At 37.7% G+C, this 24489-nt stretch overlaps 1 protein-coding gene across 3 annotated transcripts in view; it reads right to left on the bottom strand.

The window, feature by feature from the left end:
* VCAN (versican) overlaps positions 1-24489 on the bottom strand; it is a 112048-nt gene that overhangs the window by 68391 nt on the left and 19168 nt on the right. For all 3 annotated transcript variants that reach the window (XM_030927136.1, XM_030927135.1, XM_010385637.2), the window contains exons 4-6: positions 21475-21649; positions 21263-21390; positions 2752-3045 (exon numbers count right to left, since the gene is read on the bottom strand). In XM_030927136.1, the coding sequence (XP_030782996.1) occupies positions 2752-3045; positions 21263-21390; positions 21475-21649 (597 nt within the window). The remainder of the gene's footprint in view (positions 1-2751; positions 3046-21262; positions 21391-21474; positions 21650-24489) is intronic.

Consider the following 24489-nt stretch of genomic DNA (forward strand, 5'->3'; position numbering starts at 1 on the left):
ATTTCGAAAATATTTTTCAAATTATTTAAAAATATGTACTAGGCCAGGAGCAGTGGCTCACTCCTGTGATCCCAGCATTTTGGGAGGCCGAAATGGGTGGATCACCTGCGGTCAGGAGTTCGAGACCAACTTGAACAACATGGTGAAACCCCATCTCTGCTAAAAACACAAAATTAGCCGGCCATGGTGCTACATGCCTGTAATCCCAGCTACTTGGGAGGCTGAGGCAGGAGAATCACTTGAACCCCGGAGGTGGAGGTTGCAGTGAGCTGAGATCGCACCATTGCACGCTGGGCTAGGCAACAAGAGCAAAACTCCATCTCAAAAAAAAAAAAAAAAAAGTGTGCGTGTCTATATATATATACACACACACACATATATGTGTATATATACACATATATACATATATGTGTATATATGTGTGTATATATATATAGACACACACTAAAAAAAAGTTTGAAAAATAAATTAGAAAATTTATTGGCATTATGTGTGGTTTAAGAAAGGGTTCTAGGAAGGGCGTGGTGGCTCAAGCCTGTAATCCCAGCACTTTGGGAGGCCGAGGTGGGCGGATCACAAGGTCAGGAGATCGAGACCATCCTGGCTAACACAGTGAAACCCTGTCTCTACTAAAAAAGACAAAAAAACTAGCCGGGTGAGGTGGTGGGCGCCTGTAGTCCCAGCTACTCGGGAGGCTGAGGCAGGAGAATGGCGTGAACCCGGGAGGCGGAGCTTGCAGTGAGCCGAGACCATGCCACTGCACTCCAGCCTGGGCAACAGAGCGAGACTCCGTCTCAAAAAAAAAAAAGAAAGGCTTCTATATGGCTAAACTCTTTTAACCTTCTATGCGCTGAATGAATTCTGAATATAATAACATCTTAAGTAGGAAATAAATAAGAATCTAGCCACATGCTTAGGTGGGAAAAAAAGCAAAATATGAATCCATTATACTTACAAGTTATATACATGAAATGAATTAGAGAGATAAAAATGAATATAAACTTTTAAACATTTTTTGAATTTTGTGCAGATGTTTGTAGGTGGTTACTCTATTTAAACATAAGTACCTTGTTATTTCACGTGTATTTTTCAATTAAATAAATAATTTAAAACACATCAGGATAAATTCTTTAATAATAGTCTTTGTGGCTATAGACAGGCTTTGATTTAAATTTTACCCACAGAGAGACGAAAAACGTTGTTTAAAAGTTTTCCAGTGCCAGTTTTATTAATAAAGCACAAGAAAATATCAAATAAGGAAGTCAGGCTGGATAATTCTACTCCTTCCCTAATTTAACCTCTCCAACGCCTTCCCCACAGCATACCAATCTGATTTTGCGCCTTAATTATGTCAGTCACGTAATGTAAAATTGATTTTAGAGCCTGAAGTACTTGAAAAATCATTGTTGTGACAATGTGGCTTAAAGGAATGTACATCTGTCTACTTTTAGAGATAAGGTTTATGTTATTGTTGTTTTCCTGAAAATGATTAAGGAAGAATTCTGTTGTTTCAGGGCCTGAGAACAAAAGCTAGCATTTCTACAGCCTTTATGGATTGACCAGCTTGTATGAAGGTGATACACAACACATGGCTTTAACACTCAGAAAGTTGAGTCTAAGGGAGGAGATCCAAGCAGAGGCTTCTTAGCTAGGCGATAAAAGTGTGAAAACAAACCTTTGGGTTGCATGAACATCCATTCTACTGACCACTTACAACATCACAGTCTGTGTCTTTTTGGTTGCTTAAAAATGCCTTTGTAGTTCACTCTAGAAATCAATTATATAATAAGCTAGTACATTTTGTACTCATTTTAGTGACATATTGCTATAACAAGATACATTGGAAATGTAGTCAAAATTGTTTACAAATTTGTTTCAACATAACCTGACTTTGTCTTGGACATACCCAAGGTCACCAAAATTCTGGGAGATCTTTGTTTAGCTAGCACAGTACAGATGGTTCAGTAAATATTCCAATGAGATGCTAGATTACTTGCTCTAATTTGCATACTACAATTATGATACTTTATCATGTGACTATTGCTATCATTATTTGAGGACATCTGGAAAATTAAAATAATTATGAATGTTAAGAAACATTATTAAAAAAACAATGTTAATTAGTAAACCTAACTAAAGATACTCTGTTATAGGCTGCAAAGAACACATACTGTACTTCAATATGATATTACAGAATGATTAGAAGGCATGAATTTCCATTACTTGAAATAAATGGAGATTTTTATTGATAGTATAGTTCGTTTTTAGTTATGACTTTTTGAGTATCCATGTCAGCTTCAAGTACTCACCTGTAATTACTGAAATTTAAATTCTCTGCCATCTCAAAGAAAGAGAGTAATACCAAAGACAAAATAAACAATCTTAAGGATTTAATTCAGCCTCACTTGGCCTCAGGACTGTAGCACCAATAAGCAAATTGCAAAATTTAGGGACTGCAATTAATATAAAATACTCAGAAATATGCTCTGTGGCTCTGGACAGAACAAAGCACAGTCAAAGCTTAACCTGATATTTCATCACCCCTCTAAAAATCCATTTGTCAAAATTCCTGTGGTTTTAACCATATCACTGCTGTTCAGTTTGCTTGCTTTTGAAAATCACTGAACTGTTTCCATTCCGTGCACAAACTGCAAGACATGGAATCCATTCCAACGGCTAGTTGAACATCAATGCATGCTTCGAAGCATTTTTTTTAAATCTGTAATTTTTAAAAAGGTATCAAACACTTACGTTTAAAGCAGTAGGCATCAAATCTGCTATCAGGGGGAGGGAAGCCTGTCTGGTTCTCAAAACGATACAGGGTTCTCACCCCAAGTAGACCACCTCCACACTGGGCCCTGGCCACAGTCACAGGGTGGCGCACGCTGGCATCCGACAGCCACCCGTAATCGCACTGGTCAAAGCCGTTCCTCCACGCCGCCTGGAGTTCCCCCACTGTTGCCAGCCTGGCGTCCTGGTTTTCACACTCTTTTGCAGCCTCCTCGAAGGTGAATTTACTAGGGGCAGTAAGGTGGAACACATCACCTGGAAAAAGAAGAGGGGAAAAAAAGCCCAAAGTTTTATTATTAATTCCTTTCCTGTTGGATAAATATAGTGGGGGAGCAATTGGAGGAGCATGTAATACTTTTTCATGGCAAGGTAGCAGCTTCTGATACTTTAAAGCAGAAAACATAATGGTGACTTAGCTTCGTTATAATTATGAATATATAATCATAAATAACACATACCAGAGAAGTTTTATTCTGTACGTGTGTGTGTGTGTGCATTGGCCATAGAATCAGTCATTTGATAATAACATTTTATAATACATTCTTAAAAATAAAGAAATCCTTCTGAGTGATTCTTTAGATTACTATCCAGGAATTTTTGTTTGTTTGTTTGTTTTTTTAAGGAAAAAGCCTGCTATGTGCTTCCTAACATTGCATGTTGGAAGGGAAACCCTGCATTGAACTGCCACCAGGGTTATTCCACTTTGTTTATCCTAAAATCAAATAGTAATTATCCGGCTTTCCTTCTCATTTATAACTACCAACAAAAAGAATTAACGCCATTAAATAAAAAAAATAAATAAAAATAAGAAAACCTCCAGAAATGTGAAGATGTGAAGGGCTCAGAGCGGTACGGAATTCTACTTCCTGCCTTCCGGTACCAGGAACACGGCTGCCATGATGGTCAGGAAGGTTGTGGCCTGCACAGGAGCACCGGGCCCAGTGCGTAGGGAGGGCCTAGGTCGCCTCCCTCTCAGCCAGCCAGAGAAACTCCAGCCTCTTTGGAGAAAGCCTTTGTTTCACTTGCTCTGTGCAGAGGGAGCACTTTTTGCTAATTCTTACAAAGACACCCCAAGTGCTAGCAGGGGCTTCAACTAGGTCAAGATACTTTTTTTTTTTTTTTTTAGGAGAATCGTTTGAACCCGGGAGGCAGAGGCTGCAGTGAGCTGAGATCGCACCATTGCATGCAGCCTGGGCGACAAAGCGCGACTCTGTATCAAAAAAAAAAAAAAGAGAGAGAGAGAGAGAAAAGACTACCCTGCTCCGCCACCTGCTCGGGCCCCAGATGGAGTCTCACCTTGTCGCCCAGGTTGGAGTGCAGTGGCACGGTCTGGGCTCATTGCAACCTACACCTCCCGGGTTTAAGAGATTCTCCTGCCTCAGCCTCCCAAGTGGCTGGGATTACAGGCGCCTGCCACCATGCCCATCTAATTTTTGTATTTTTAGTAGAGACAGGGTTTTGCCATGTTGGCCAGGCTGGTCTCGAACTCCTGAACTCCTGATTCACCCGCCTCGGCCTCCCAAAGTGGTGAGATTGGTTAAACAGATTTTTTAATTTGCTGATTGATTAACAAGAAAAGGCTAGACAGTTGCTTTTTTTTATTACCAAGTCTAATTAGCAGAGGGTATATTCATTATCATTTAACATGTTACAATGAAAGATTCTGGAAATTTTAGAGTTTGTTAAATTGGACTTTTACTTAGCTAACTAACATAACAATTTGCTGAAATAAATTCAACACAAATTAAATTATGTTCTTCACATGTGAGCAAAAGTAACCAAAGACAGAGGCAGAATTAGAGAATACCTAAGCCCATATTGCAGGCAGGAGGAGAAATGAAAACTGAAACAGAAAGTTAAAATGTTGATAGCCCACTATTATAGCTGAGAGTCCTATTTCCATCTCACTGAGGCTGACCTCTGATTCTGTGATATATTAGACAACTGGGATCCAAAGAGCTGTCATGATTTGGATCTTCATCTGACTAAATCCAGATGTAACAAGCAATTGTTTAAAATGAATAGTGCTATTACTTTCTCTGAGTGGGCGATAGCACTATAAAACAAGAAAAATTAGTCATGGGGAAAATGGCCAAAGCACACATATCAGCTTTTCTCACTATATATCTAAAACTGCTATTGAGGAAACTAGGCCAAATTTCAGTGAGAGCTATTTGAAGAAGGGAGAGAGAAATTACTTTCACCTGACTGAAAGACGTGGTAGAGGTGAACATAGCTTTTTATTCTTAATTATCTAGTCTGGCAAAGGACAATAATCTCAAATACAACAATACACTCAAAGAAAAAGTTCCCCCTCCCTGCTCTCACAGTGTCTCCCTTCCAAATAAATTTTAAAAGCATAAGGGTCACAGTGCCAGTTACATAGTATGTATTCAATAAGATTTGTTAAATGAATGGCACTTCAAGTTCTTATTAAGAAGCTAGGTCTCTTTTATCCCCCATCCTTCCTAACAACACATTAAATAAAGCTAACTCTGCTACAAAGCTTTGGAGAGATGGCTGCTGCCTGAAACAGGGATTTTATCCCACCGTAGACTTGGCTCAAAGCAACATGGAGAAAGGCGGAGAAATTACATCACCCTGAACAGCCTCCTTCACCTCAGAATAACACTTGCCTGAGGCCTGAAAGGGCTGCAAGTGTAAAGAAGGCAGTGTGCCAATAGTTTTCCCTGAGAGGTAGAACCCTTGGACTTGTTATTACAGCTGGAATATTAGTTGTGTTACCTTAGTTTCCTGCATTTCCTGAGATACTCCTACCTTGAGGCAAAACTACCATTCCTCTTAAGTAAGAAGTGTGATTGGCCAACCACAGCAGGGCAAATAAATATAATTAATTGAGTAAAACTCTGCTTCTCCAACTGCACTGTTTGTCTATCTATTGGGGAACATCAACTTCTCCAAGAAAGACCAGACCAAAGGGCTAATGAGGAAAAAATGGCAGCATGATTTCATGGGTAGCTAGTTTCCCGGTTTTAAACAGCAAACATGTTTGCTGTATTAAAAGAAAGAAAGGCTTCAGTAGGTGCTGGCCTGTTACAAAGAGAATTCTCTTATTAGTAGTAAATCAGTTCTGACCTACTTACAGAACTTTTCATGTAGAAACTCTTGTTAAATCTGACTTTATATCAGAATATCAATTATTTAATTCACTTGAAGTATATGATTTTCATTTATTTGTTTGATACCCATAGAATGATCATTTTACTACTCTGATTAAATCGTTATCCCCAATGCCATTTCTTTTTCCTTCTTTCTTTCTTTTCAAAAAAGATGCAGTCTTGCTAAGTTGTCCAGGCAGGAGTGCAGTGGCTCTTCCCAGGCATGATCATAGCACACTCTGTCCTCAACTTCCTAGCCTCTGGCAATCCTTCTTGCCTCAGATTCCTGAGTAGCTGGGACTACAGGTAGGCACCACTGTGCCCAACTTATCTTTTCAATTATGTGTAGAAATTTTTCAAACTTTCCAAATAAAGTTTTTATAAAACATATTGCAAGAAACATTACCACTGGGATTTTTGTAATTCCGATGAAAAAAGGAAGATTTAACCAGAATCAATTGAGTTACTTTAAGGTGAGGATTAAAAGAATTAATCTGTTAAGATAATGTGTGGTCAGTCATTTTATTCAGCAAGAATTATTGTTTTATTACAGAATGAGAAAAGGAAAAAAAATACTTAAATTATGTTCTAAAAAATAACTATCTAAGCTTTCCTAAATCATAATTGTTTAATGCGAACATTACCTTGCTCACCTCAAAAACCTAATGATACAGTGAAGCATTTACACTATAGAATTGAGTATGCCTTTAATCTCTTATAATTAACACCCAATCTATACCAAATGTGATAAGTTAAATGTCCAAACTTCTGTCCTTTCCATGTATCAACCCTCTATTATTAATCAGGGACATTTGTACACAAATCTGTTTTATGGAATATTCTGGAAAACACTGCTCTAAAGACATGTATTTTAATCAACAAGAGGAACTCAATTAACTTACAACATACATAACTTGATACTAAGTTTCTGGTATGTCTCAACCTGTTTAAGATAGAAGCAAAGTGAGCAGACTGGGTACCCAGTCAGCAGTGAAGCAGGAGATAACAAAGCAAAGTACATATGATGCCAATTGCCTCCCAGGCTTATGTGAAAAACTGCACGTGAGCAAAAAGGGGAATGAGGCAGAGCGGGCAACTCTGATGAAGAGTCTAAGACAGCAGTTTAAGCTGAACATAGAAAAAGCTCATTACTTAAAAAGAAGCTCATTTTGTACAAAGTAAACCAAGGTATGGCAGATAGCAACAGGCTTTCTCCTCAACAATAAATTCCAGGAATACGTCTTTCAACACCATATCTCACAAAAAAAATACAGATTTTTAAGCTAAACATTGTCTATTTCCACACTGAGAAAAGAAATGAAGATGTTAACATTTTCAAAGTTTCTATTGATCTATTTTCAGTCTTTAAATCCATAGTCAGGAATTATTTATAAGTCAAATTATATGTTGTAAACTATAGCACAGTGGAATGAAACTGGATAGAAATGAAGTCTGGGCCAGTAACAGAATTGTAAATCCAGGCTTGGTCCAAAAATGAATGGTCATAGAAGGATGCCTCCAAAGATAAAATCTAATGCCTAGAGGGAAAGTCAAATCAGGAACCCAAGGAATGGACAAAAGAGAAAGCCACTGATCACAGCAAACATGGGAAATCAGGCAAATCAAATAGGCAAGTTTGCTTAGTTGCTGTTTCTCAACATGATTTAATTGGCCCGGCTGTGTAAGCTCCTACCCAGAGGGTATCGTAAAGCTACCTTTTTACCTCTGATGAGAATAATAAAAGTTCTTCCTGAGTTTTTAATCACAGTACAACCTTTAGAGTCAGACGGGGGATGCATAGCATTCAGTGAGAGAAAATGCCTATTTTATTAGCATAGAACTAGGTTGTGTTCTCTCTCTGCTCCTGGATACTTGTACCTGAAGAATTTAATGTACTTTTAGATTTACCAGATAGTTGCTCTCCTGGAAAACAAGCATCTTTTTTGTAGTTTGACAAGAAGCCTATTAATAAGTTCCAGGGGTAGCCTCATCAAAGCAACTAAATTGATAGGACAATTATCAAAGTTGTAATTACAGCACAGATTTGGAACATGTTTCTAAATGTTGCCTATCTATGAGAGAATGTTTTATTTTTCTCTAATTGAAAACAGTAAATAAAATGTCAAGTGATATGATTTGGCTGTGTCCCCACCCAAATATCAACTTGAATTGTATCTCCCAGAATTCCCACATGTTGTAGAAGGGACCCAGGGGAAGGTAATTGAATAATGGAAGCCAGTCTTTCCTGTGCTATTCTCATGATAGTTAATAAGTCTCAAAAGATCTGATGTACACTGGCCCCATTCAGCCATGGTTTGAGTGGCTAGGGCACAGGGCACCAATTCCCCAATCTGCATACAGCATGGGGACCCTGGGCCTGGCCCATGAAACCACTTTTTCCTCGTGTCAGGGGGTTTCTGCTTTTGCTTCTTCCTCATTTTCTCTTGCCACTGCCGTGTAAGAAGTGCCTTTCACCTACCGCCAAGATTCAGAGGCCTCCCCAGCCATGTGGAACTATAAGTCTAATTAAACCTCTTTTTCTTCTCAGTTTTTGGTATGTCTTTATCAGTAGTGTAAAAATGAACTAATACAGTAAATTGGTACCAGTAGAGTGGGGTGTTGCTAAAAAGATACCTGAAAATGTGGAAGCAATTTTGGAACTGGGTAACAGGCATAGATTAGAACAGTTTGGAGGGCTCAGAAGAAGACAGAAAAATGTGGGAAAGTTTGGAACTTCCTAGAGGCTTGTTGAATGGCTTTGCCCAAAATGCTGATAGCGATATTGACAATAAGGTCCAGGCTGAGTTGGTCTCAGATGAAGATGAGGGACTTGGGGACTAGAGGAAAGGTAACTCTTGTTATGTTTTAGCAAAGAGACTGGTAGCATTTTGCCCCTGCCCTAGAGATTTGTGGAACTTTGAACTTGAAAAAGATGATTTAGGGTATGTGGCGGAAGAAATTTCTGAGCACCAAAGCATTCAAGACGTGACTTGGGTTCTGTTAAAGGCATTCAGTTTTATAAGGGAAGCAGAGCAAAAAAGTTTTGAAAAATTGCAGCCTGACTATGCAATAGAAAAGAAAAACCCATTTTCTGGGGAGAAATTCAAGCCAACTGCAGAAATTTGCATAAGTAGCAAGGAGCCTAACGTTAATCCCCAAGACCATGGATAAAATGTCTTCAGGCCATGTCAGAGACCTTCACAGCAGCCCCTCCCATCACGAGGAAAAAGTGGTTTCATGGGCCAGGCCCAGGGTCCCCATGCTGTATGCAGATTGGGGAATTGGTGCCCTGTGCCCTAGCCACTCAAACCATGGCTGAATGGGGCCAGTGTACAGCTCAGGCTGTGGCTTCAGAGAGTGAAAGCCCCAAACCTTGGCAGCTTCCACATGGCGTTGAGCCTATGGGTGCACAGAAGTCAAGAACTGAGGTTGTGGAACCTCCGCCTAGATTTCATAAGATGTATGGAAATGCCTAGATACCCGGGCAGAAGTTTGCTGCAGGGGTGGGGCCCTCATGGAGAACCTCTGCTAGGGCAGTGCAGAGGGGAAATGTGGGGTTGGAGCCCCCAGACATAGTCCCTAAAGGGGCACTCCCTAGTGGAACTGTGAGAAGAGGGCCACCATCTTCCAGAACCCAGAATGGCAGATCCACTGACACCTTGCACTGTGTGCCTGGAAAAGTCGCAGACACTCAATGCTAGCCCATGAAAGTAGCCAGGAGGGAGGCTGTACCCTGCAAAGCCACAGGGGCAGAGCTGCCTGAGACCATAAGAACTCACCTCTTGCATCAGCGTGACCTGGATGTGAGACCTGCAGTCAAAGGAGATCATTTTGGAGTTTTAAAATGTGACTGCCAGACTGGATTTTGGACTTGCACGGGCCCTGTAACTGCTTTGTTTTGGCCAATTTCTCCCATTTGAAATGGTTGTATTTACCCAATACCTGTACCCCCATTGTATCTAGGACATAACTAGTTTGCTTTTGATTTTACAGACTCATAGGCAGAAGGAGCTTGCTTTGTCTCAAATGAAATTTTGGACTGTGGACTTTTGGGTTAATGCTGAAATGAGTTAAGACTTTGGGGAACTGCTGGGAAGGCATGATTGGTTTTGAAATGTGAGGACATGAGATTTGGTGGGGCCAGGGGTGGAACGATATGGTTTGGCTGTATCCCCACCCAAATCTCAACTTGAATTGTGTCTCACAGAATTCCCACGTGTTGTGGGAGGGACCCAGGGGAGGTTATGGAATCATGGGGGTCAGTCTTCCCCATGCTATTCTTGTAATAGTTAATAAGTCTCACGAGATCTAATGGGTTTATCAGGGGTTTCTGCTTTTACTTCTTCCTCATTTTTTCTTGCTGCCACCATGTAAGAAGTGTCTTTCACCTCCCACCATGATTCTGAGGCCTCCCCAGCCATGTGGAACTGTAAGTCCAATTAAACCTCTTTTTCTTCCCAGTCTTGGGTATGTCTTTATCAGCAGCATGAAAATGGACTAATACATCAGGAAATATACCAAATATATTTTATATAAACAAAGTGATGCATTACCTAAGATGTCAGGTTTAAAGTAAGTTAAATTGTTATAAGAATTCATCAGGCCGAGCACAGTGGCTCATGCCTGTAATCCTAGCACTTTGGGAGGACAAGGTGGGTGGATAATCTGAGGTCAGGAGTTCGAGGCCAGACTGGCCAGCACAGTGAAACCCTGTCTCTACTAAAAATACAAAAATTAGCCAGGCATTGTGGTGCATGCCTGTAATCCTAGCTACTGGGGGGCTGAGGCAGGAAGATTGCTCAAACCCAGGAGGCAGAGGTTGCAGTGAGCTGAGATTGTGCCACTGAACTATAGCCTGGGCAGCAGAGAGAGACTCTATCTCAAAAAAAAAAAATTCATCAAGGTATATACATATATATTCAGATTAGCATACGTATAAAATATGATATATAACAGAGACTTTCATGCATAGGATAATTTGCATATTCATATGGAAAGCATATGCAGTATCTTAAGCCATAGTTTTCCAAAACTTCAAATTAAATACATATAGCTTTGACATATTCCTGTTATTTCAACTTTCCAGGGATGCCCTAGAAGAAACTGGGAGACATGTTGTAAGACTTTAATATCTGATGACATTCCACAAACTAAAGTTATCTTAATTGTGGGAATTAACATCAGACATTAAGAGAAAAAATACTCTAATTTGAACAATAGCTGCTACAAGACTTCCTAGAAAGTGGACCATGTATATTTTTTTCACAATTCTGTTTGCTAAGTGGAAAAGCTGCTTCTTGACTGACTCATACATGACACATACTGAAATGGCAAGCAATGATGAAAACAAATCAAAACATTAAAAATGACCCAAAGTGTTCAAAAGCTAGTTTATACTCAGGAGTCACTCGACAATATGATTAAAGAGCCTGAGTCTAGAGTAAAACTGGGATAGGATCTTTCTCCCCCACTGACAATTCTTGCAATCACCAAGGTGAAAGGAGGACTTAATCACAGATAATTACACAGTTCTTTACTGGACTGCAGCAGATGGGCTGCTCTCTGTGGTAGTCAAAGCTGAGATCTCACCAGTTTTCTAGTAGAGTATATTTGCTGAGTGATGTGATACATGATTATGTTTCTTCTGTTCATTGGTGCTTATAGCTCTACTATACTGTACTATTTGGTCTGAAAATCAGTTCTTATAGACTAATTTATAATTTCTTTTTGGAAATTTGGGACCAGAACTCCCTGGTTTTTTGGGTTTTTTGTTGTTGTTGTTGTTGTTGTTGTTGTTGTCGTTGTTGTTGTTTTACTATAAAAGTTCAAGATTTGTAAATGTTTTCACATTTCCTTGCTATCTGGGTCAAAATGGTATATAAGTAATAAATGGATGTAAAAGTAAATGGGATGAGTAAGCGGGAAGTAGTTACATGAAATGAGCTTCTAAATACCCATATGATAAAATCACTAACAGAATATATCAAGTATCAAGGTAATATCAACAATTTAACAAAATGATTAGCTTTGAAGTGTTGGACTTTTAAGCTTTTTCAACACTTTCTTTTTCTTCTCTGTGTCTCTCTCTCTCTATCTCTCTGTCTATCTCTCTCTCTGTCGTATTTTGGTCTGTATTGATAAACATAAGATCAAAGCAGCAAAAACTAATGCTTATTATCCACTGAATCACAAAGTCCATCAGCTTCACATGGATTGGTTAACAGCTAATATATACTGCTATATAGTCTTTTAAGGGCTAACATTTGTAGATAATTTAAAAGCAAGTCAATTTCCTCTAAGATTTGATTATTTAACCTGCACAAAGGCCAATCTTCTGTTAACTGAGACAAGAAAACTCTAGGGCTGCCAAAATAACTTCATTTTAGACCCCACAGTTAGTGTTAGGCTGGTAATGTTTCTAATTTGGGAGTAATGAGACTAGAAAGGTAGGAGGGCCCCCTCCAAATTTCTCCCTTGTATTAGGCTAAAGTAGAGCATAATGTGGCTTAAATCATAGTCTTTGAGTTTTAAAAATGTTAACCTGTAATTAATTATTAGAGTATTATCCATAGTCTACTATGATAGTCAGTTAATATTCTCTAAATCAGATTGTATTCATTTGAAAATGAATCTGCATATTTGCAAATGTGCTATTACACAAGATCTTACCTATGTCAATTTGAAGAAGTTAAAGATGCAGGAAGCCCCCACTAAAATGTAAACACATTTGTACGGTTTTCAGAATGTCTGGGCTCATTCTTTCCCATTGACAGAGCAGTAGGTTTTAATTAGAGTGAGAAAGAGGTTCTAAAAATTTCTGGGTTTCTGAGTCTTCAAAATATACAAAAGATTGAACGTGTTATTTGGTTTGACAGGCACAGAATGACCTCAGGTCAACACAGGAGGATCAGCCTAGTTTGGGTTTTTTTGGCTTTTCACAGCTGGGAGGTAAATGGCGACTGTATTTCCAAAGAAGTTCTTTTGATTCAGAACTCCAGGAGACCCTGACATCAAAACCTTAAAGCAAATGACTGTCACATGCTTCCAGGAGTTTATGTCAAGACCGTTCTACTTATGTAAAGTAAGATTATAAAATGAAAGAGAGTGTATAAAGAAAATCCTAAGGAATCCACTAAAAAACAATTAGAACTAAGAGGCAAGTTCAGCAAGGTTGCAAGATACAAAACCAATATATAAAAATCAATTGCATTTCTATACACTTGTAATAAACAATCAAAAAACGAAATTAAGAAAATTACATTTGCGTTTACATCAAAATAGTAAAATATATACAAGTAAATTTAACAAAAGAACCGCAAAACTTATACTCTGCAAAGAACAAAATATTGTTGAATAAAATGAAAGACTATCTTTAAAAAAGCGAAAGATATCTGAGGTTCACAGATCAGAAGCCATAATATTGCTAAGAGGGCAATATACCCCAAGTTGATCTAGAGATGCATTGCAATCTATATCAGAATCCTAGCTGGCTTCTTTGCAGAAATTGACAAGCCAATTTTAAAATTCATGTAGGAACTCAAGAAATCCAAAATACTAAAACAATTTTGAAAAAGAAGAACACAGTTGGAGGCCTCACACTTTCCAATTTCAAAATTTACTACAAAGCAATTGTGATAATAAAGACATTGTGGTACTGGCATAAAGATAGACATACAGATCAATGGAATATAATTGAAAGTCTAGAAATAAACCCATCTACCTATGGTCAATTGATTTTCAACCGGGTGCCAAAGTCATTAAATGGAGAAATAATTATCTTTTCAACAAATGGTGCGGCGACCACATCCAAAAGAATGAATTTGGACTCCAACCTCACACCATATACAAAAGCTAACTCCAAATGGATCAAAATAAAAGCAAAAGAGTTGAAACTTATAAATCTCTTAGAATAAAACACAGAGATAAATCTTCATGACTGGAGATTTGGGAATGTTTTCTTAGATATGACACCACAAGCACAGAAATTTTCAAAATAGACAAATTGGACTTTTCATCTAAATTAAACACTTTTGTGCTTCAAAGGGCCTTATGAAGAAAGTAAAAAGACAACTCACTGAATCGGAAAAGCTATTTGTAAATCATTTGCATGAGAAGACATGCAAATCTAGAATATACAAAGAGCACTCACAATTTAATAATAAAAAAACAACACAATTATAAGTGGGCAAAGTTTCAGAGTAGACATTTCTACCAAGAAGATTGATAAATAACTAGCAAGCACATAAAAAGATGTTGGAGCTCATTAGCCATCAGAGAAATGCAATTTAAAACCACAGAGATACTACTTTACACTCATTAGGATGGCTACACAAAAGGTCAAATAATAGCAAGTGTTGACAAGACTGTGGAGGAATCAGGACCCTAATATACTGCTGATGAGAATGTAAAACGGTACAGCCACATTGAAAAACAGCCTAGAATTTCCTCAAAAAGTTAATAGTAGAGTTACCATTTGACCCAGCAATCCCAATCATTGTAATCCTATCTGTAATGCAATCATTGCTCAAATAAGAATTATGATTTTTTCTGATGAGATATCAGAGATTTGGGGGAGCTTTGAGGGTACTTTTTATCTTCTTGGCTTGCAAGACTGTCTGCTGCTCTACTGGGGAATCTTTGGTGGTCCTGTGAGTTTATGGCAGTAGAAGAAGAAAAAAAGGCATATCCAATCACTTAACCTGTCTGTGCCTCAGTTTCCTTACAGGCAAAGGTGAGATTTCTTTTAAAAAGTTCCTGACAAAGAGTTCATAAGATTTAAGTTAAACAATACTCCAACCATACAGTAGATGTTTTCCTTCCTCATTCTACTCATGAAGCTACCTCACAGTCAATCTTACTGAAGTCACTATACTGAATAAGGACATCATCTTCCAGAGGTGCTCCCCCCATGCTGTGCTTAATTGCTTTCCTCTTTGGCTCTTAGGTAGACTGTTCAAACACTGTACACAGAAGCAACTCCAAGGAAGGTGTGTTAATCTCCAAAGTCTATATAGGAAGCTACAGAGCATAAAAAGTTTTCAGCATCTTCTAGGCCCAACTGCAACAAATGTGAAGAGATTCTGAAATAAAGAATCACTATTTTAACCATCAGCTGAATCATAGTGTGCAAGAGGCTCTTCAAGCTGATATGTGGCTTTTTAACTGAATAAACCCAGTAAGGACACAAATCACTAATTCTTAAATAACCTCCATCAGTGAAGTATTCTGTGGATTACATACTGTAAATCTCATTAAAATTAACAGGCAATCTGAGAATCTATAGGAAAGAAATTACACAATTTTCAGATTTGATATCTGATTTTGGTTCAACCAAAACCTCTAAAAAGCTAGAACTAACCCTGCTCTAAGACCTACTTGATGATGTTTATCTAAATGCTTAGATTTTCATATCTAAAGGAGCTCATAAAGTAACGAAAATGAAAAAGTTGTTTTTGGTTCTAGGTGAGTCACAAGAATGATATGGAGGCATTAGGTAAGTCACAGAGGTGATAAAGCCATCCTGGACTTTGACATCAGGAAACAGTAAAAATAATAACCTATAATTGATGAATAGGTATTAATACAAGAAAAGCAATCCCAGAGAGGACAATTTGCTGGGAAGGAATGGAAGGCAAGGAAAATAAATTATCATGAGAGGCCAGAAAAGAGTGTCTCTGGGAAGGAGTAATTTCTAAGAGACATCAAAGAAAAGAGTGAGAGGAGAAATACGACGAGGAAAAAATAGTATCATGGTGATTAAATAATGGTAAAAAGTAGATCTTTCTGAATTTGGTAAATAAAGCAAAGCATTTTTTCAAGTGTTATAGATAAATGGCAAGGTGGTGGTGGAAGGCAGTTTCCAGAAGAGACAAAGATTGGAAAAATACTGCAATCCACCAACTATTTGTTGGATAACTATTATGTGTCTGTGATTGGAACAGGCTCTTGATTGCAGTTGGGAAAGATATAGAAGTTTACGGTCTTATCTCTACTAGAGCTTACAATAATTTTGCTGAAATAAAACAAACATATAACATTTTATATTTTATGAACACAAAGAAACCAGAAAGCAATTAAGCAATAAATCACATGGAACTAACTCTAAGTAAAGTAGAAGTTCAGAGTCAAGAAATCAGTGTGAGCTGCAATAGCCAATAGGGGGATCCTGGAAGCAGTAAGTCTTCAAGCACAGGCGAAATCACAATGTTGAAGGGATGACGGGTGTGTGTTCCCTGAGAGGAACAGAGCAGACTTGCAAGCAGGAGCAAGCAAAGAGTCTGTGAAGGGCAAGATGCACATGTGTGGGATCACACTAAAGAGTGTGGGAACCAAGGGTGAATAGATTGCAGTAGAGCAGGTCTAGGCTTTGAAGACCAGGCAGAGTATATGCTTGTGGATGAAGCCAACAAAACCAACGCACAACGTTAAGTAGGAGAATTACATGGCAATGATGTTTAAGTGTTTTGATGGTAGTAAAACAGATCCCCCGAAGTACTCTTAAAGTGATGGGGACTATATGTGACAACCAAAACCAAAAATGAAACTCAAAAGTGATTCACAAACTAGAAATATGGGTATGAAATTCAGAAGAGAATTCGGTGGCTAAACATGCAAAACTAGAAATTAACATCTTCATTGTTCACTTATTAGTTCTTTTGGTATTCTTTCATGCCCCATGTGTCCCACAAGACTTTTGGCTTACAATTTATGCATAAGAGAACAAAAATGAAATTAAACAAACTAATAAGAAAATTAAAGCAATAAAAAAATCAGGAAGCTGGTAGGATACTGATGGAGCCTGGAGAAGTGTGAAACTATCCAGAAAGCAATTGTAAAGTAAGGTGAGTAGGGAGGCATTAATGGTTTAGAAGTTAATTCATTAATTCACTCATTTATTCAGCTCTACCTGTGGAGCACCTACGATATGCTAAGGAAATATTGGGCATACAAAAATGAACTCGTATGTTTCCTTCTTTCCCCAAATCCACAGTTTAGTAGGAGAGAAAGAAGTATAAACAAATATTTGCAAGAGGGTAATTATAGTCATACATTCAAGGTTCAGAGATGATAAAGATGAGAAGAATCAACCAGGTCTTCAGGAGGGAATATGAGATGAAAGAGAGTGCCCACAGTATAGGCCTGTCAAAGTGCTGGGAAGTTTGTGTAAAAAAACAGGGAATTGGAATAGTAGGGTAGTAGTTAACCCAGGTGAAGTAAATACCAAAAGGCAGGGCTATATAGAAAATGCAGGCCATAAGAGGATAGGCCTATGTCATGAGGGAAAGAAGCTCCTGAACCAACCATTTGTCAGGTCTGGGGACAAGACTGGAAGTATTGACTCATTTGCAAGGAAACTAAGTGGGTCAACAATGAAAGAAGGTAGTAGGACCTCATCTGCAATCCTCCAATTTATCTGCGGGGTAAATTAAATGCCTAAAAAAGAAACTTATTTTTTAAAGTACCTGCTACCATCAGGAAACCAAATAAATAGTCAGTCTATTAATTTCATTCTTAAATAATTCTGATCCTTTTTTAAATAATTCCGAGCCATTTAATCATCTCAACTCTACCTTAAAACCCTCCCAATGTTTTCCAAATCTGTCTTACTGGGAAACAAAGATTAAAATTCCTAATAAGGATTATTTTGTGGATCTTAATTTCTAGATTCCCATTTAAAAATTTTAATTCCATTAATTTCTTAGTAATAGCATTCTATTACTGATTGAATCATGTCTAATAAGCCGTCATAATTTCCAGACCATTTCTAAGAACACAAGCTGATATTTAAATGTTTACTAGTGAATATAGCTAATGTAATTACTCTTTAACACTTAATATGTTATTTTGAAAAGCAGAATTAAGTATTCATTGAATATGCATAACTGTTATAATCACCACCTTAGGAAAAGAACTCTACTAGATTTTTCTCCCAAAACTGGCAGGATTTAATTTAGTGCAATTATTTAAATTTTATAGAGAAACACATATGTCAGGAAAATATGACATTATAAAACAAGAAAGAGAAAAAACAGGTCAACATTCTGTCAACTATATATCTTTCACAATAAATAATTAAATTAAAACAGAAAATTAATTGCCTTTTTGAGCAAGGTTTCATTTTATACTTAATTGGCTTTTTCATCAGACCATCTGGGATATACGGCTTCTGATCTAAATTAATTGCACCTTGGTTCGTAACTCCTGTGTGTGTGTGTTCCATCACATGCATTCTGAATACATCAAATCTTTTACTGTCCCCACCATTTCTCATACACACACACTTGGCTCCCTCAAATACAATAAAATATAGGTGGGAATTATTTGACTCATGAATTTAGCAATGCCTCTTACAAGGAATCTTGACTCACCTTCAAATAATCTTTTATCAACATGGTAATTGAAGTACCAAATGTAATTTTATGTAGTCAACTTTCCACAAGAATTTTGTATTAATTCACAGATTAGCCAATGGTCTTTACTTCAAAGGGAAGACATATACTTCAGTTAAGAAATGAAAGAAGCCTTACAAGAATGATTTTGTGATCTTCCTCTTACCTCATCAGCCATAAAAGTTACCTTTTACCCCCATTCCTGCTCACTTTCAAGCCAAGAAAGAAAAGAGCAGTGTCCAAAGATTTGATACTTAGTCCAAGAGTCAATAAACAAGGAGGAAAAAAATGTCAGGAACAATGTTATTGTAAACATGCTGAATATCCTCCAGATTTGTCAAGTTTCTTCTATGAAACAAATAAATGCCTTGTTACTTTCCTGACACAAATTTCAGCCAGTGCTTGAATTAATATTTGAACTGACTCTCTTCTATTTCTCTTCCCATTTTTACATATTAAAACAAAAAGATTAAATTCTGTTGATAAGGCCCTAAATAAAGTTATGCTATATTCCACATTACAAGTTTTCAGTTACCAAATATGTAGATTTATCCAAAATAACTTTATAAAATACAGTTTGGTTACATTGGGACATAAACCGGCTTCCTTAGAAGTGACTGTGTTTATGGAACTGGGAGAGGATGTCTATAAGACTAGTAAGTCCTTCGTCATGGGAGATATACATTCATCCTCAGAGCTCCTCTTCTGACAGAGTCCAGTTCCTGAACACTGGTTATGATACTATGAGCAGATTGTGGGGAGCCATCATTCAATGAAGACAGTGTGACTAGGAAATCCCTGGAAGGACTCCCACCACCAAGATGTCAAAAGTTCTTCAAACAGTACTTGCAGAGGCCCTGAAATTTCTGCGACTTCTATAAAATCCCTCTCTGGGCTTGAAAAAATAATTTTGAATTTGGGCAGTCTATAGTCTTAGAGAGCTAAGAGCCGATAGTACCTCTATCAGAGTAAACTGCAAAACATACACACGGGGGTTCTCTAGAGCTCTCTGGCTGGTGGCTTCATGGGTACATAAGCCTGTCTTCCCACCAAGGGATCTGGCTTGGGATGCTTATTCATATTTGAATCAGGCCATGAAAGCCCACCATTTAAATAATATTTGGTAAAGATGTTTTAGGCTAATTAGATCTTACATACACTTTTGCAAAATCTACCTCTGGATCATTTCTAGTATTACTAGCATTTCAGATATTGTTTATAACTATCACCCTTGCAGATACTACACCAAGTTAAAACAATAGTGATACAAATTCCCACCTTACCAAAATAGCAGCAGCCCAATTTATTTCCTAGATTATTTAATCAGATTCTCCTACCAACTATCTTCTATTATATTTTTTAAGTCAATTAAAATAAAGGCAAGAGAAAAGCTCTAGTTTTATATACTTCAACCATAGCTTGGATGTTATGTTTTCCCTTTTCCTATATACAAAAATAAAATTTGCTCACATCTGCACTTTTGGTTTAGAAAATACATCTGGCAATCTTCAGTGATAGTGAAAATAAGAATGCTAAGATACTACAGAACTATACCTAAGCACCCTTTTTGAAAGCAGGCCTTCTGATGCAAATTTAGTCAAGACATTAGGAAAATATCAGCTGCTTATATTCTAGCTTTCAGGCTCTAAGATTGCTTATTCAATTCACAGAATCAGGGAATCACAGAAATTTAAGGTTGAAAGAGACCACAGAAATTATCTAGTCTAGCCTCCTCATTTTAAACATAAGAAAATTCAGATCATTTTTTTTATGTGCACCTAGTCAAAATTAAAAGTATAATTTAATTTAACACTATTATCTATACCTTTAAGATTCTAATAATAGCTGTAAATACAAATGAAAATAAAAAGTTGTAGAAACTTCTATTCCATGTGCCTTTATTTATTTACGTATTTGTTGAGACAAGGTCTCACTCTGTCACCCAGGCTGGAGTGCAGTGGCACAATCTCAGCTCTCTACAGCCTCCACCTCCTGGCTCGAGTAAGCCTCCTACCTCAGCCCTCCTGTCCCCCACCCACTTCTTCCACTCCCTGAGTAACTGTGACTACAGGCACATGCCACCACACCTAGCTAAGTTTTGGTATTTTGTAGAGGCATGGTTTTACCATGTTACCCAGGCTGGTCTCAAACTCCTGAACTCAAGCTGTCTTCCCACCTAGCCCTCCCAAAGTGCTGGGATTACAGGCATGAGCCACGATGCCCGCCCCCCTGCGCCTTTATAATAAAGCTGCACCATGCTCTTTAGATAATGTCAGTACTATTGAACTCAAATTTGTCTCTAAGAATCTAACTCAGGCAACAGAGAACTGACAGTGCCAAAATCAGACTGTAAGCAACTTAAAAGGAAGGGCTATATCTTAACTGACTCCATATCTCTAACAACTAGCAGAGTACCTATAAAAATCACAGTAAGTGATTTTTTATGTGTTAACTGGTTTAATGTATTGATTGGTTGAATGAAGGAAGGATTGCTCTGAATATTAGTGTAACAAAATAAACAGGAAGTGAAACTTGAAAATTCCTGCTGGGCTAGTTTACAGAGTTATTTAGTTAGCTCTGGGGTGTTTATCAGCACTTGGATTCACCGTGGATTGTCTTCACACGATTTTTATCTTATGCTCTCACCAGAATAGGTACCACCCTTACAGCTTTCTATTCTCAATGCTCTAAAAGTGTATTGGAAACAGTCCAAGAGCAGCATGACTGTAAGAAAACCTGCCATTAACTGAAGACATTTCTAACCTGCATAACCATTTACACACTCCTCCTTCCCTTTCCACTTTAATTTCGGCTTATTTTACCACAAAATCATACAGTCGTATAAACAAAATGCCACCGTTTGGAATCCAAACAAGCACAAAGAATTGCTCTATTCCAATGCACTTCTGGTCTTCCCTCAGTTTTCTCAGTTCATACAAAGATACAAAAACTCAAACATCTTACCATCCAGATGATCCACATAGCAATACACATCGTAAGTTTCCTGGGGAGAACGGAATCCATAGGTCCTAACTCCTGCCTTTCCCATCATATCTCCATAACAGCCTACTCGGGGAGCCCGGATGGGATATCTGGGGAAATAAATGACTAGTTAGCGGCACTTTCTTCTCACTCTCAAGTTAATAATGAAGGCCTGTGGCCCCCAGACGTCTTACCTGACAGTCTGATCAGCCAGCCAGCCTGCATCACACTGCTCAAATCCATCTTCATAGGCGGCAAAGAGCTGCTCTGGAGTTGCTATGACCGCCCCAATGTCCAAACAAGCCTTCTGAGCAGCCTCAAAATTCAGTGTGTACCTGCTGGTTGACGCCCTGTAGTGAAACACAACCCCTGCAAAGACAACAGCAAACAATTGCCAGCCTGTTCAAATCTCCCACTGCACTGTGCAAAATTTCTCATTGGAGCAATGTATCAACTCAGTTGGATACACAGTAATAATATCATAATAATCATTTACTTTTACTTTATGCAGCATTATGCGAAATCATGTTGATTTGAGGGACTCCAAAAATGCCATTCATCTAGACATCCCATTCTGCTGCATCAGAACATTTCCTAGCAGATCTCCTAGATCCAAGAAAGAGATTTAAGTCACTGAATCCCAATAGTTGCCCTGATTGCAGGCAGTATTCAGTCTATCATGGGAACACCAGATACCTAAAGGGAGTAGATTCTGCAGAAGATACAAAGACCTAAGGGGACCACAAGATCAGCTTCTACTTCAGGACTTTATCCAGGGTCAACCCAATGTTTATGCATGAAACACTCACCTGTCTCATAAAAATATTCACTAACACCACTTCCTCCAAATATAAAACACTGAGATATTTAACTTCAGAGACGATGTACCAGAGTGGGAAAGACACTGGACTATTTGAGTGAGAAGACTTGTTCCAATCCCTAATTTGCTCCTTACTTTTATACAAGTCAGTTTCTCTGAGCTTTAATTTCCTGTCCCATAAGGTGGAACTAAAAATATGTATGTTACTTGATTGGTGTGAAGGTCAAATTAGGTAAAGGATTTTCAAATGTTGAGTAGACCACCATGTATCATTCAAATGTTTATCATGTTCTTTACCTGACCAGCATAATGTAGGGTCTCTGCTATGACAGATAACACGTATATTTTTTATCCAAAGAAAGCCTGAAATAAATTATCAAATTCTTCCTAGTAGAAGCTCCTGATACTTGCCTCAAATTCCACTTTGTTGTATTTTAGGGGTTGTATAAACTATTGGTTCTGAATTGTGCTCCAGGGCTCAAGAAATTTTCAAAGGGATGAGGATAGAGCAAGCAAGGGGGTGGAGCTCTGGATCCTCTCTTCCCATGTCAACAAGAGTCTCTCCATTTTTAGCTGGAGTAAATATGATGACTCATTTCTGCAAGACATCAAAGTGGATTGAACTAACGTGCCAGAGAAGTCACTGAAAAATAGAAACTGAGGCAACCAGGTCTTATGAATGAGATTTTATTAAGAGTCATCCCACTTAAGAACACTTTTTGTTGTTGTTATTTGGAATAAACTGTGGTTTCCAAGATACATGCCACTCTTCTTATCCCTAGTAATTTCCTGGGATTGACAACAGTTTATCTTCTGCAGCCTGACTTCTAGCTATAAGACTGTCTCCCACCTGTTCATCCTTCTGTCATCAGATCGTCTCTGTCTTCCAAGTTATATTACTACAGTAATATAACTACAGGGGAAAAGACTACCCATCTCATAGATAAGTACCTCAGATCAGTGCCAACACAAAAAGATCTGCACAGGCAATAATTAGATGCAATGACAACTAGCATTCATTTTCTCATTTCTGATATTTTATGACTCAAAAAGGATATTTTGCCAAAAATAAATAAATAAATAAATAATCAAATGGCAATTTGTACCTTCATAGAACCTCTCTAAAATTGCCAGGAAATACATATGGTGCTATCTGGTGAATATAAGAGATAGCTTAAAATGATCTCTAAGGCTTAAGCAAGAATTTGAATAGATTTAGATTAGTTTAATGTTGATCAAAGCTTCAAATAGTCTTCTTGGTAATTAAAAATCTTCCATGTGCACTGAAGATTGGCAGTAAAGGGGCACAAAGAGGCCTCCTCGACCAAGGCAGGGAACTTCAATCTGTATAAGTATCTGCAGTTGCTGGAATAATTTGAAGACCCCATGGAGCTAAGGAGATTAAGTGGAGGATTTTCATTGTTTCAGAGGGGCAAGGGGCAAATCCACTGCTAATTCTTTAATGATGAAAAATTGTAAGAAGTTGTTAAACTCCTTTGGGGATTTTAAAAAGTGATATGTAAACAGAAGAGCGCGCGAGAGAGAAATCACAGTAGTGAGGCTAACGAAAATAAATGATAAAAAGGTTAGAAGAACCCAGGATACTTAGTGGATGCCTAGACAACGTAAAAATAGATTTATAGAAGGAAGCAATAGAATTTGAATATAAAAGGGTATTCAGAAAGTTAATGTGTTGCATCCGAAATTCAAAGTATTTCCTTTTGGCTACACAAGAAAGACTTTTAATAAAACCCTTTGTATATATTTCTGAAAGGTAAATATTTTATAGGGAAATGGAGGATTGGAAGAAAATCTGTTCCATCATGTCTGGGTATTAGAATTTTGCTTAATAACTTGCCAAAATATTACGCTTCCAAGAGCTACAGCATTATGTGTGTACCCAATTAAAGCAATTTTTCTTTGCTTTGTCTCCCAACTTAAATTCAAATGACATATAAACCACCCCTGAAAAGAGGGTGAAACTAAAATGTCTCACTGCAATACTTAATGGATAACAACTAGGATATTAATCTTAAAAAATATACTAAATTTCTGTTTGATCAAGTTCAAATATTTAGTAAGTCTTGGCCTTTTTAAGACTCTGATATGTACCATGGTTTTTATTAAATACCTTATTTCTTCAATGTAAGTTAAGATAGAATTTCTTAAAAGCAAACTCAAATAGTTTAATAATCATATTAAGAGAGAAAAAAGGGGGAAAGGGTTTTTATGTATATATGTATATGTATGTGTGTATATGTATGTACATGTGCATACACACATATGTAATAATTTTTAAAATGTAGATTTGCCTTTAGAGTCTTGAAAAAGAATCACTGATAAGACTCAACGCTGAAGTAATGATTATTAAATTATGTGTCATGCCTTG

This window comes from Rhinopithecus roxellana, chromosome 3 (assembly GCF_007565055.1).
Source record: "Rhinopithecus roxellana isolate Shanxi Qingling chromosome 3, ASM756505v1, whole genome shotgun sequence".
Lineage (NCBI taxonomy): Eukaryota > Metazoa > Chordata > Mammalia > Primates > Cercopithecidae > Rhinopithecus > Rhinopithecus roxellana.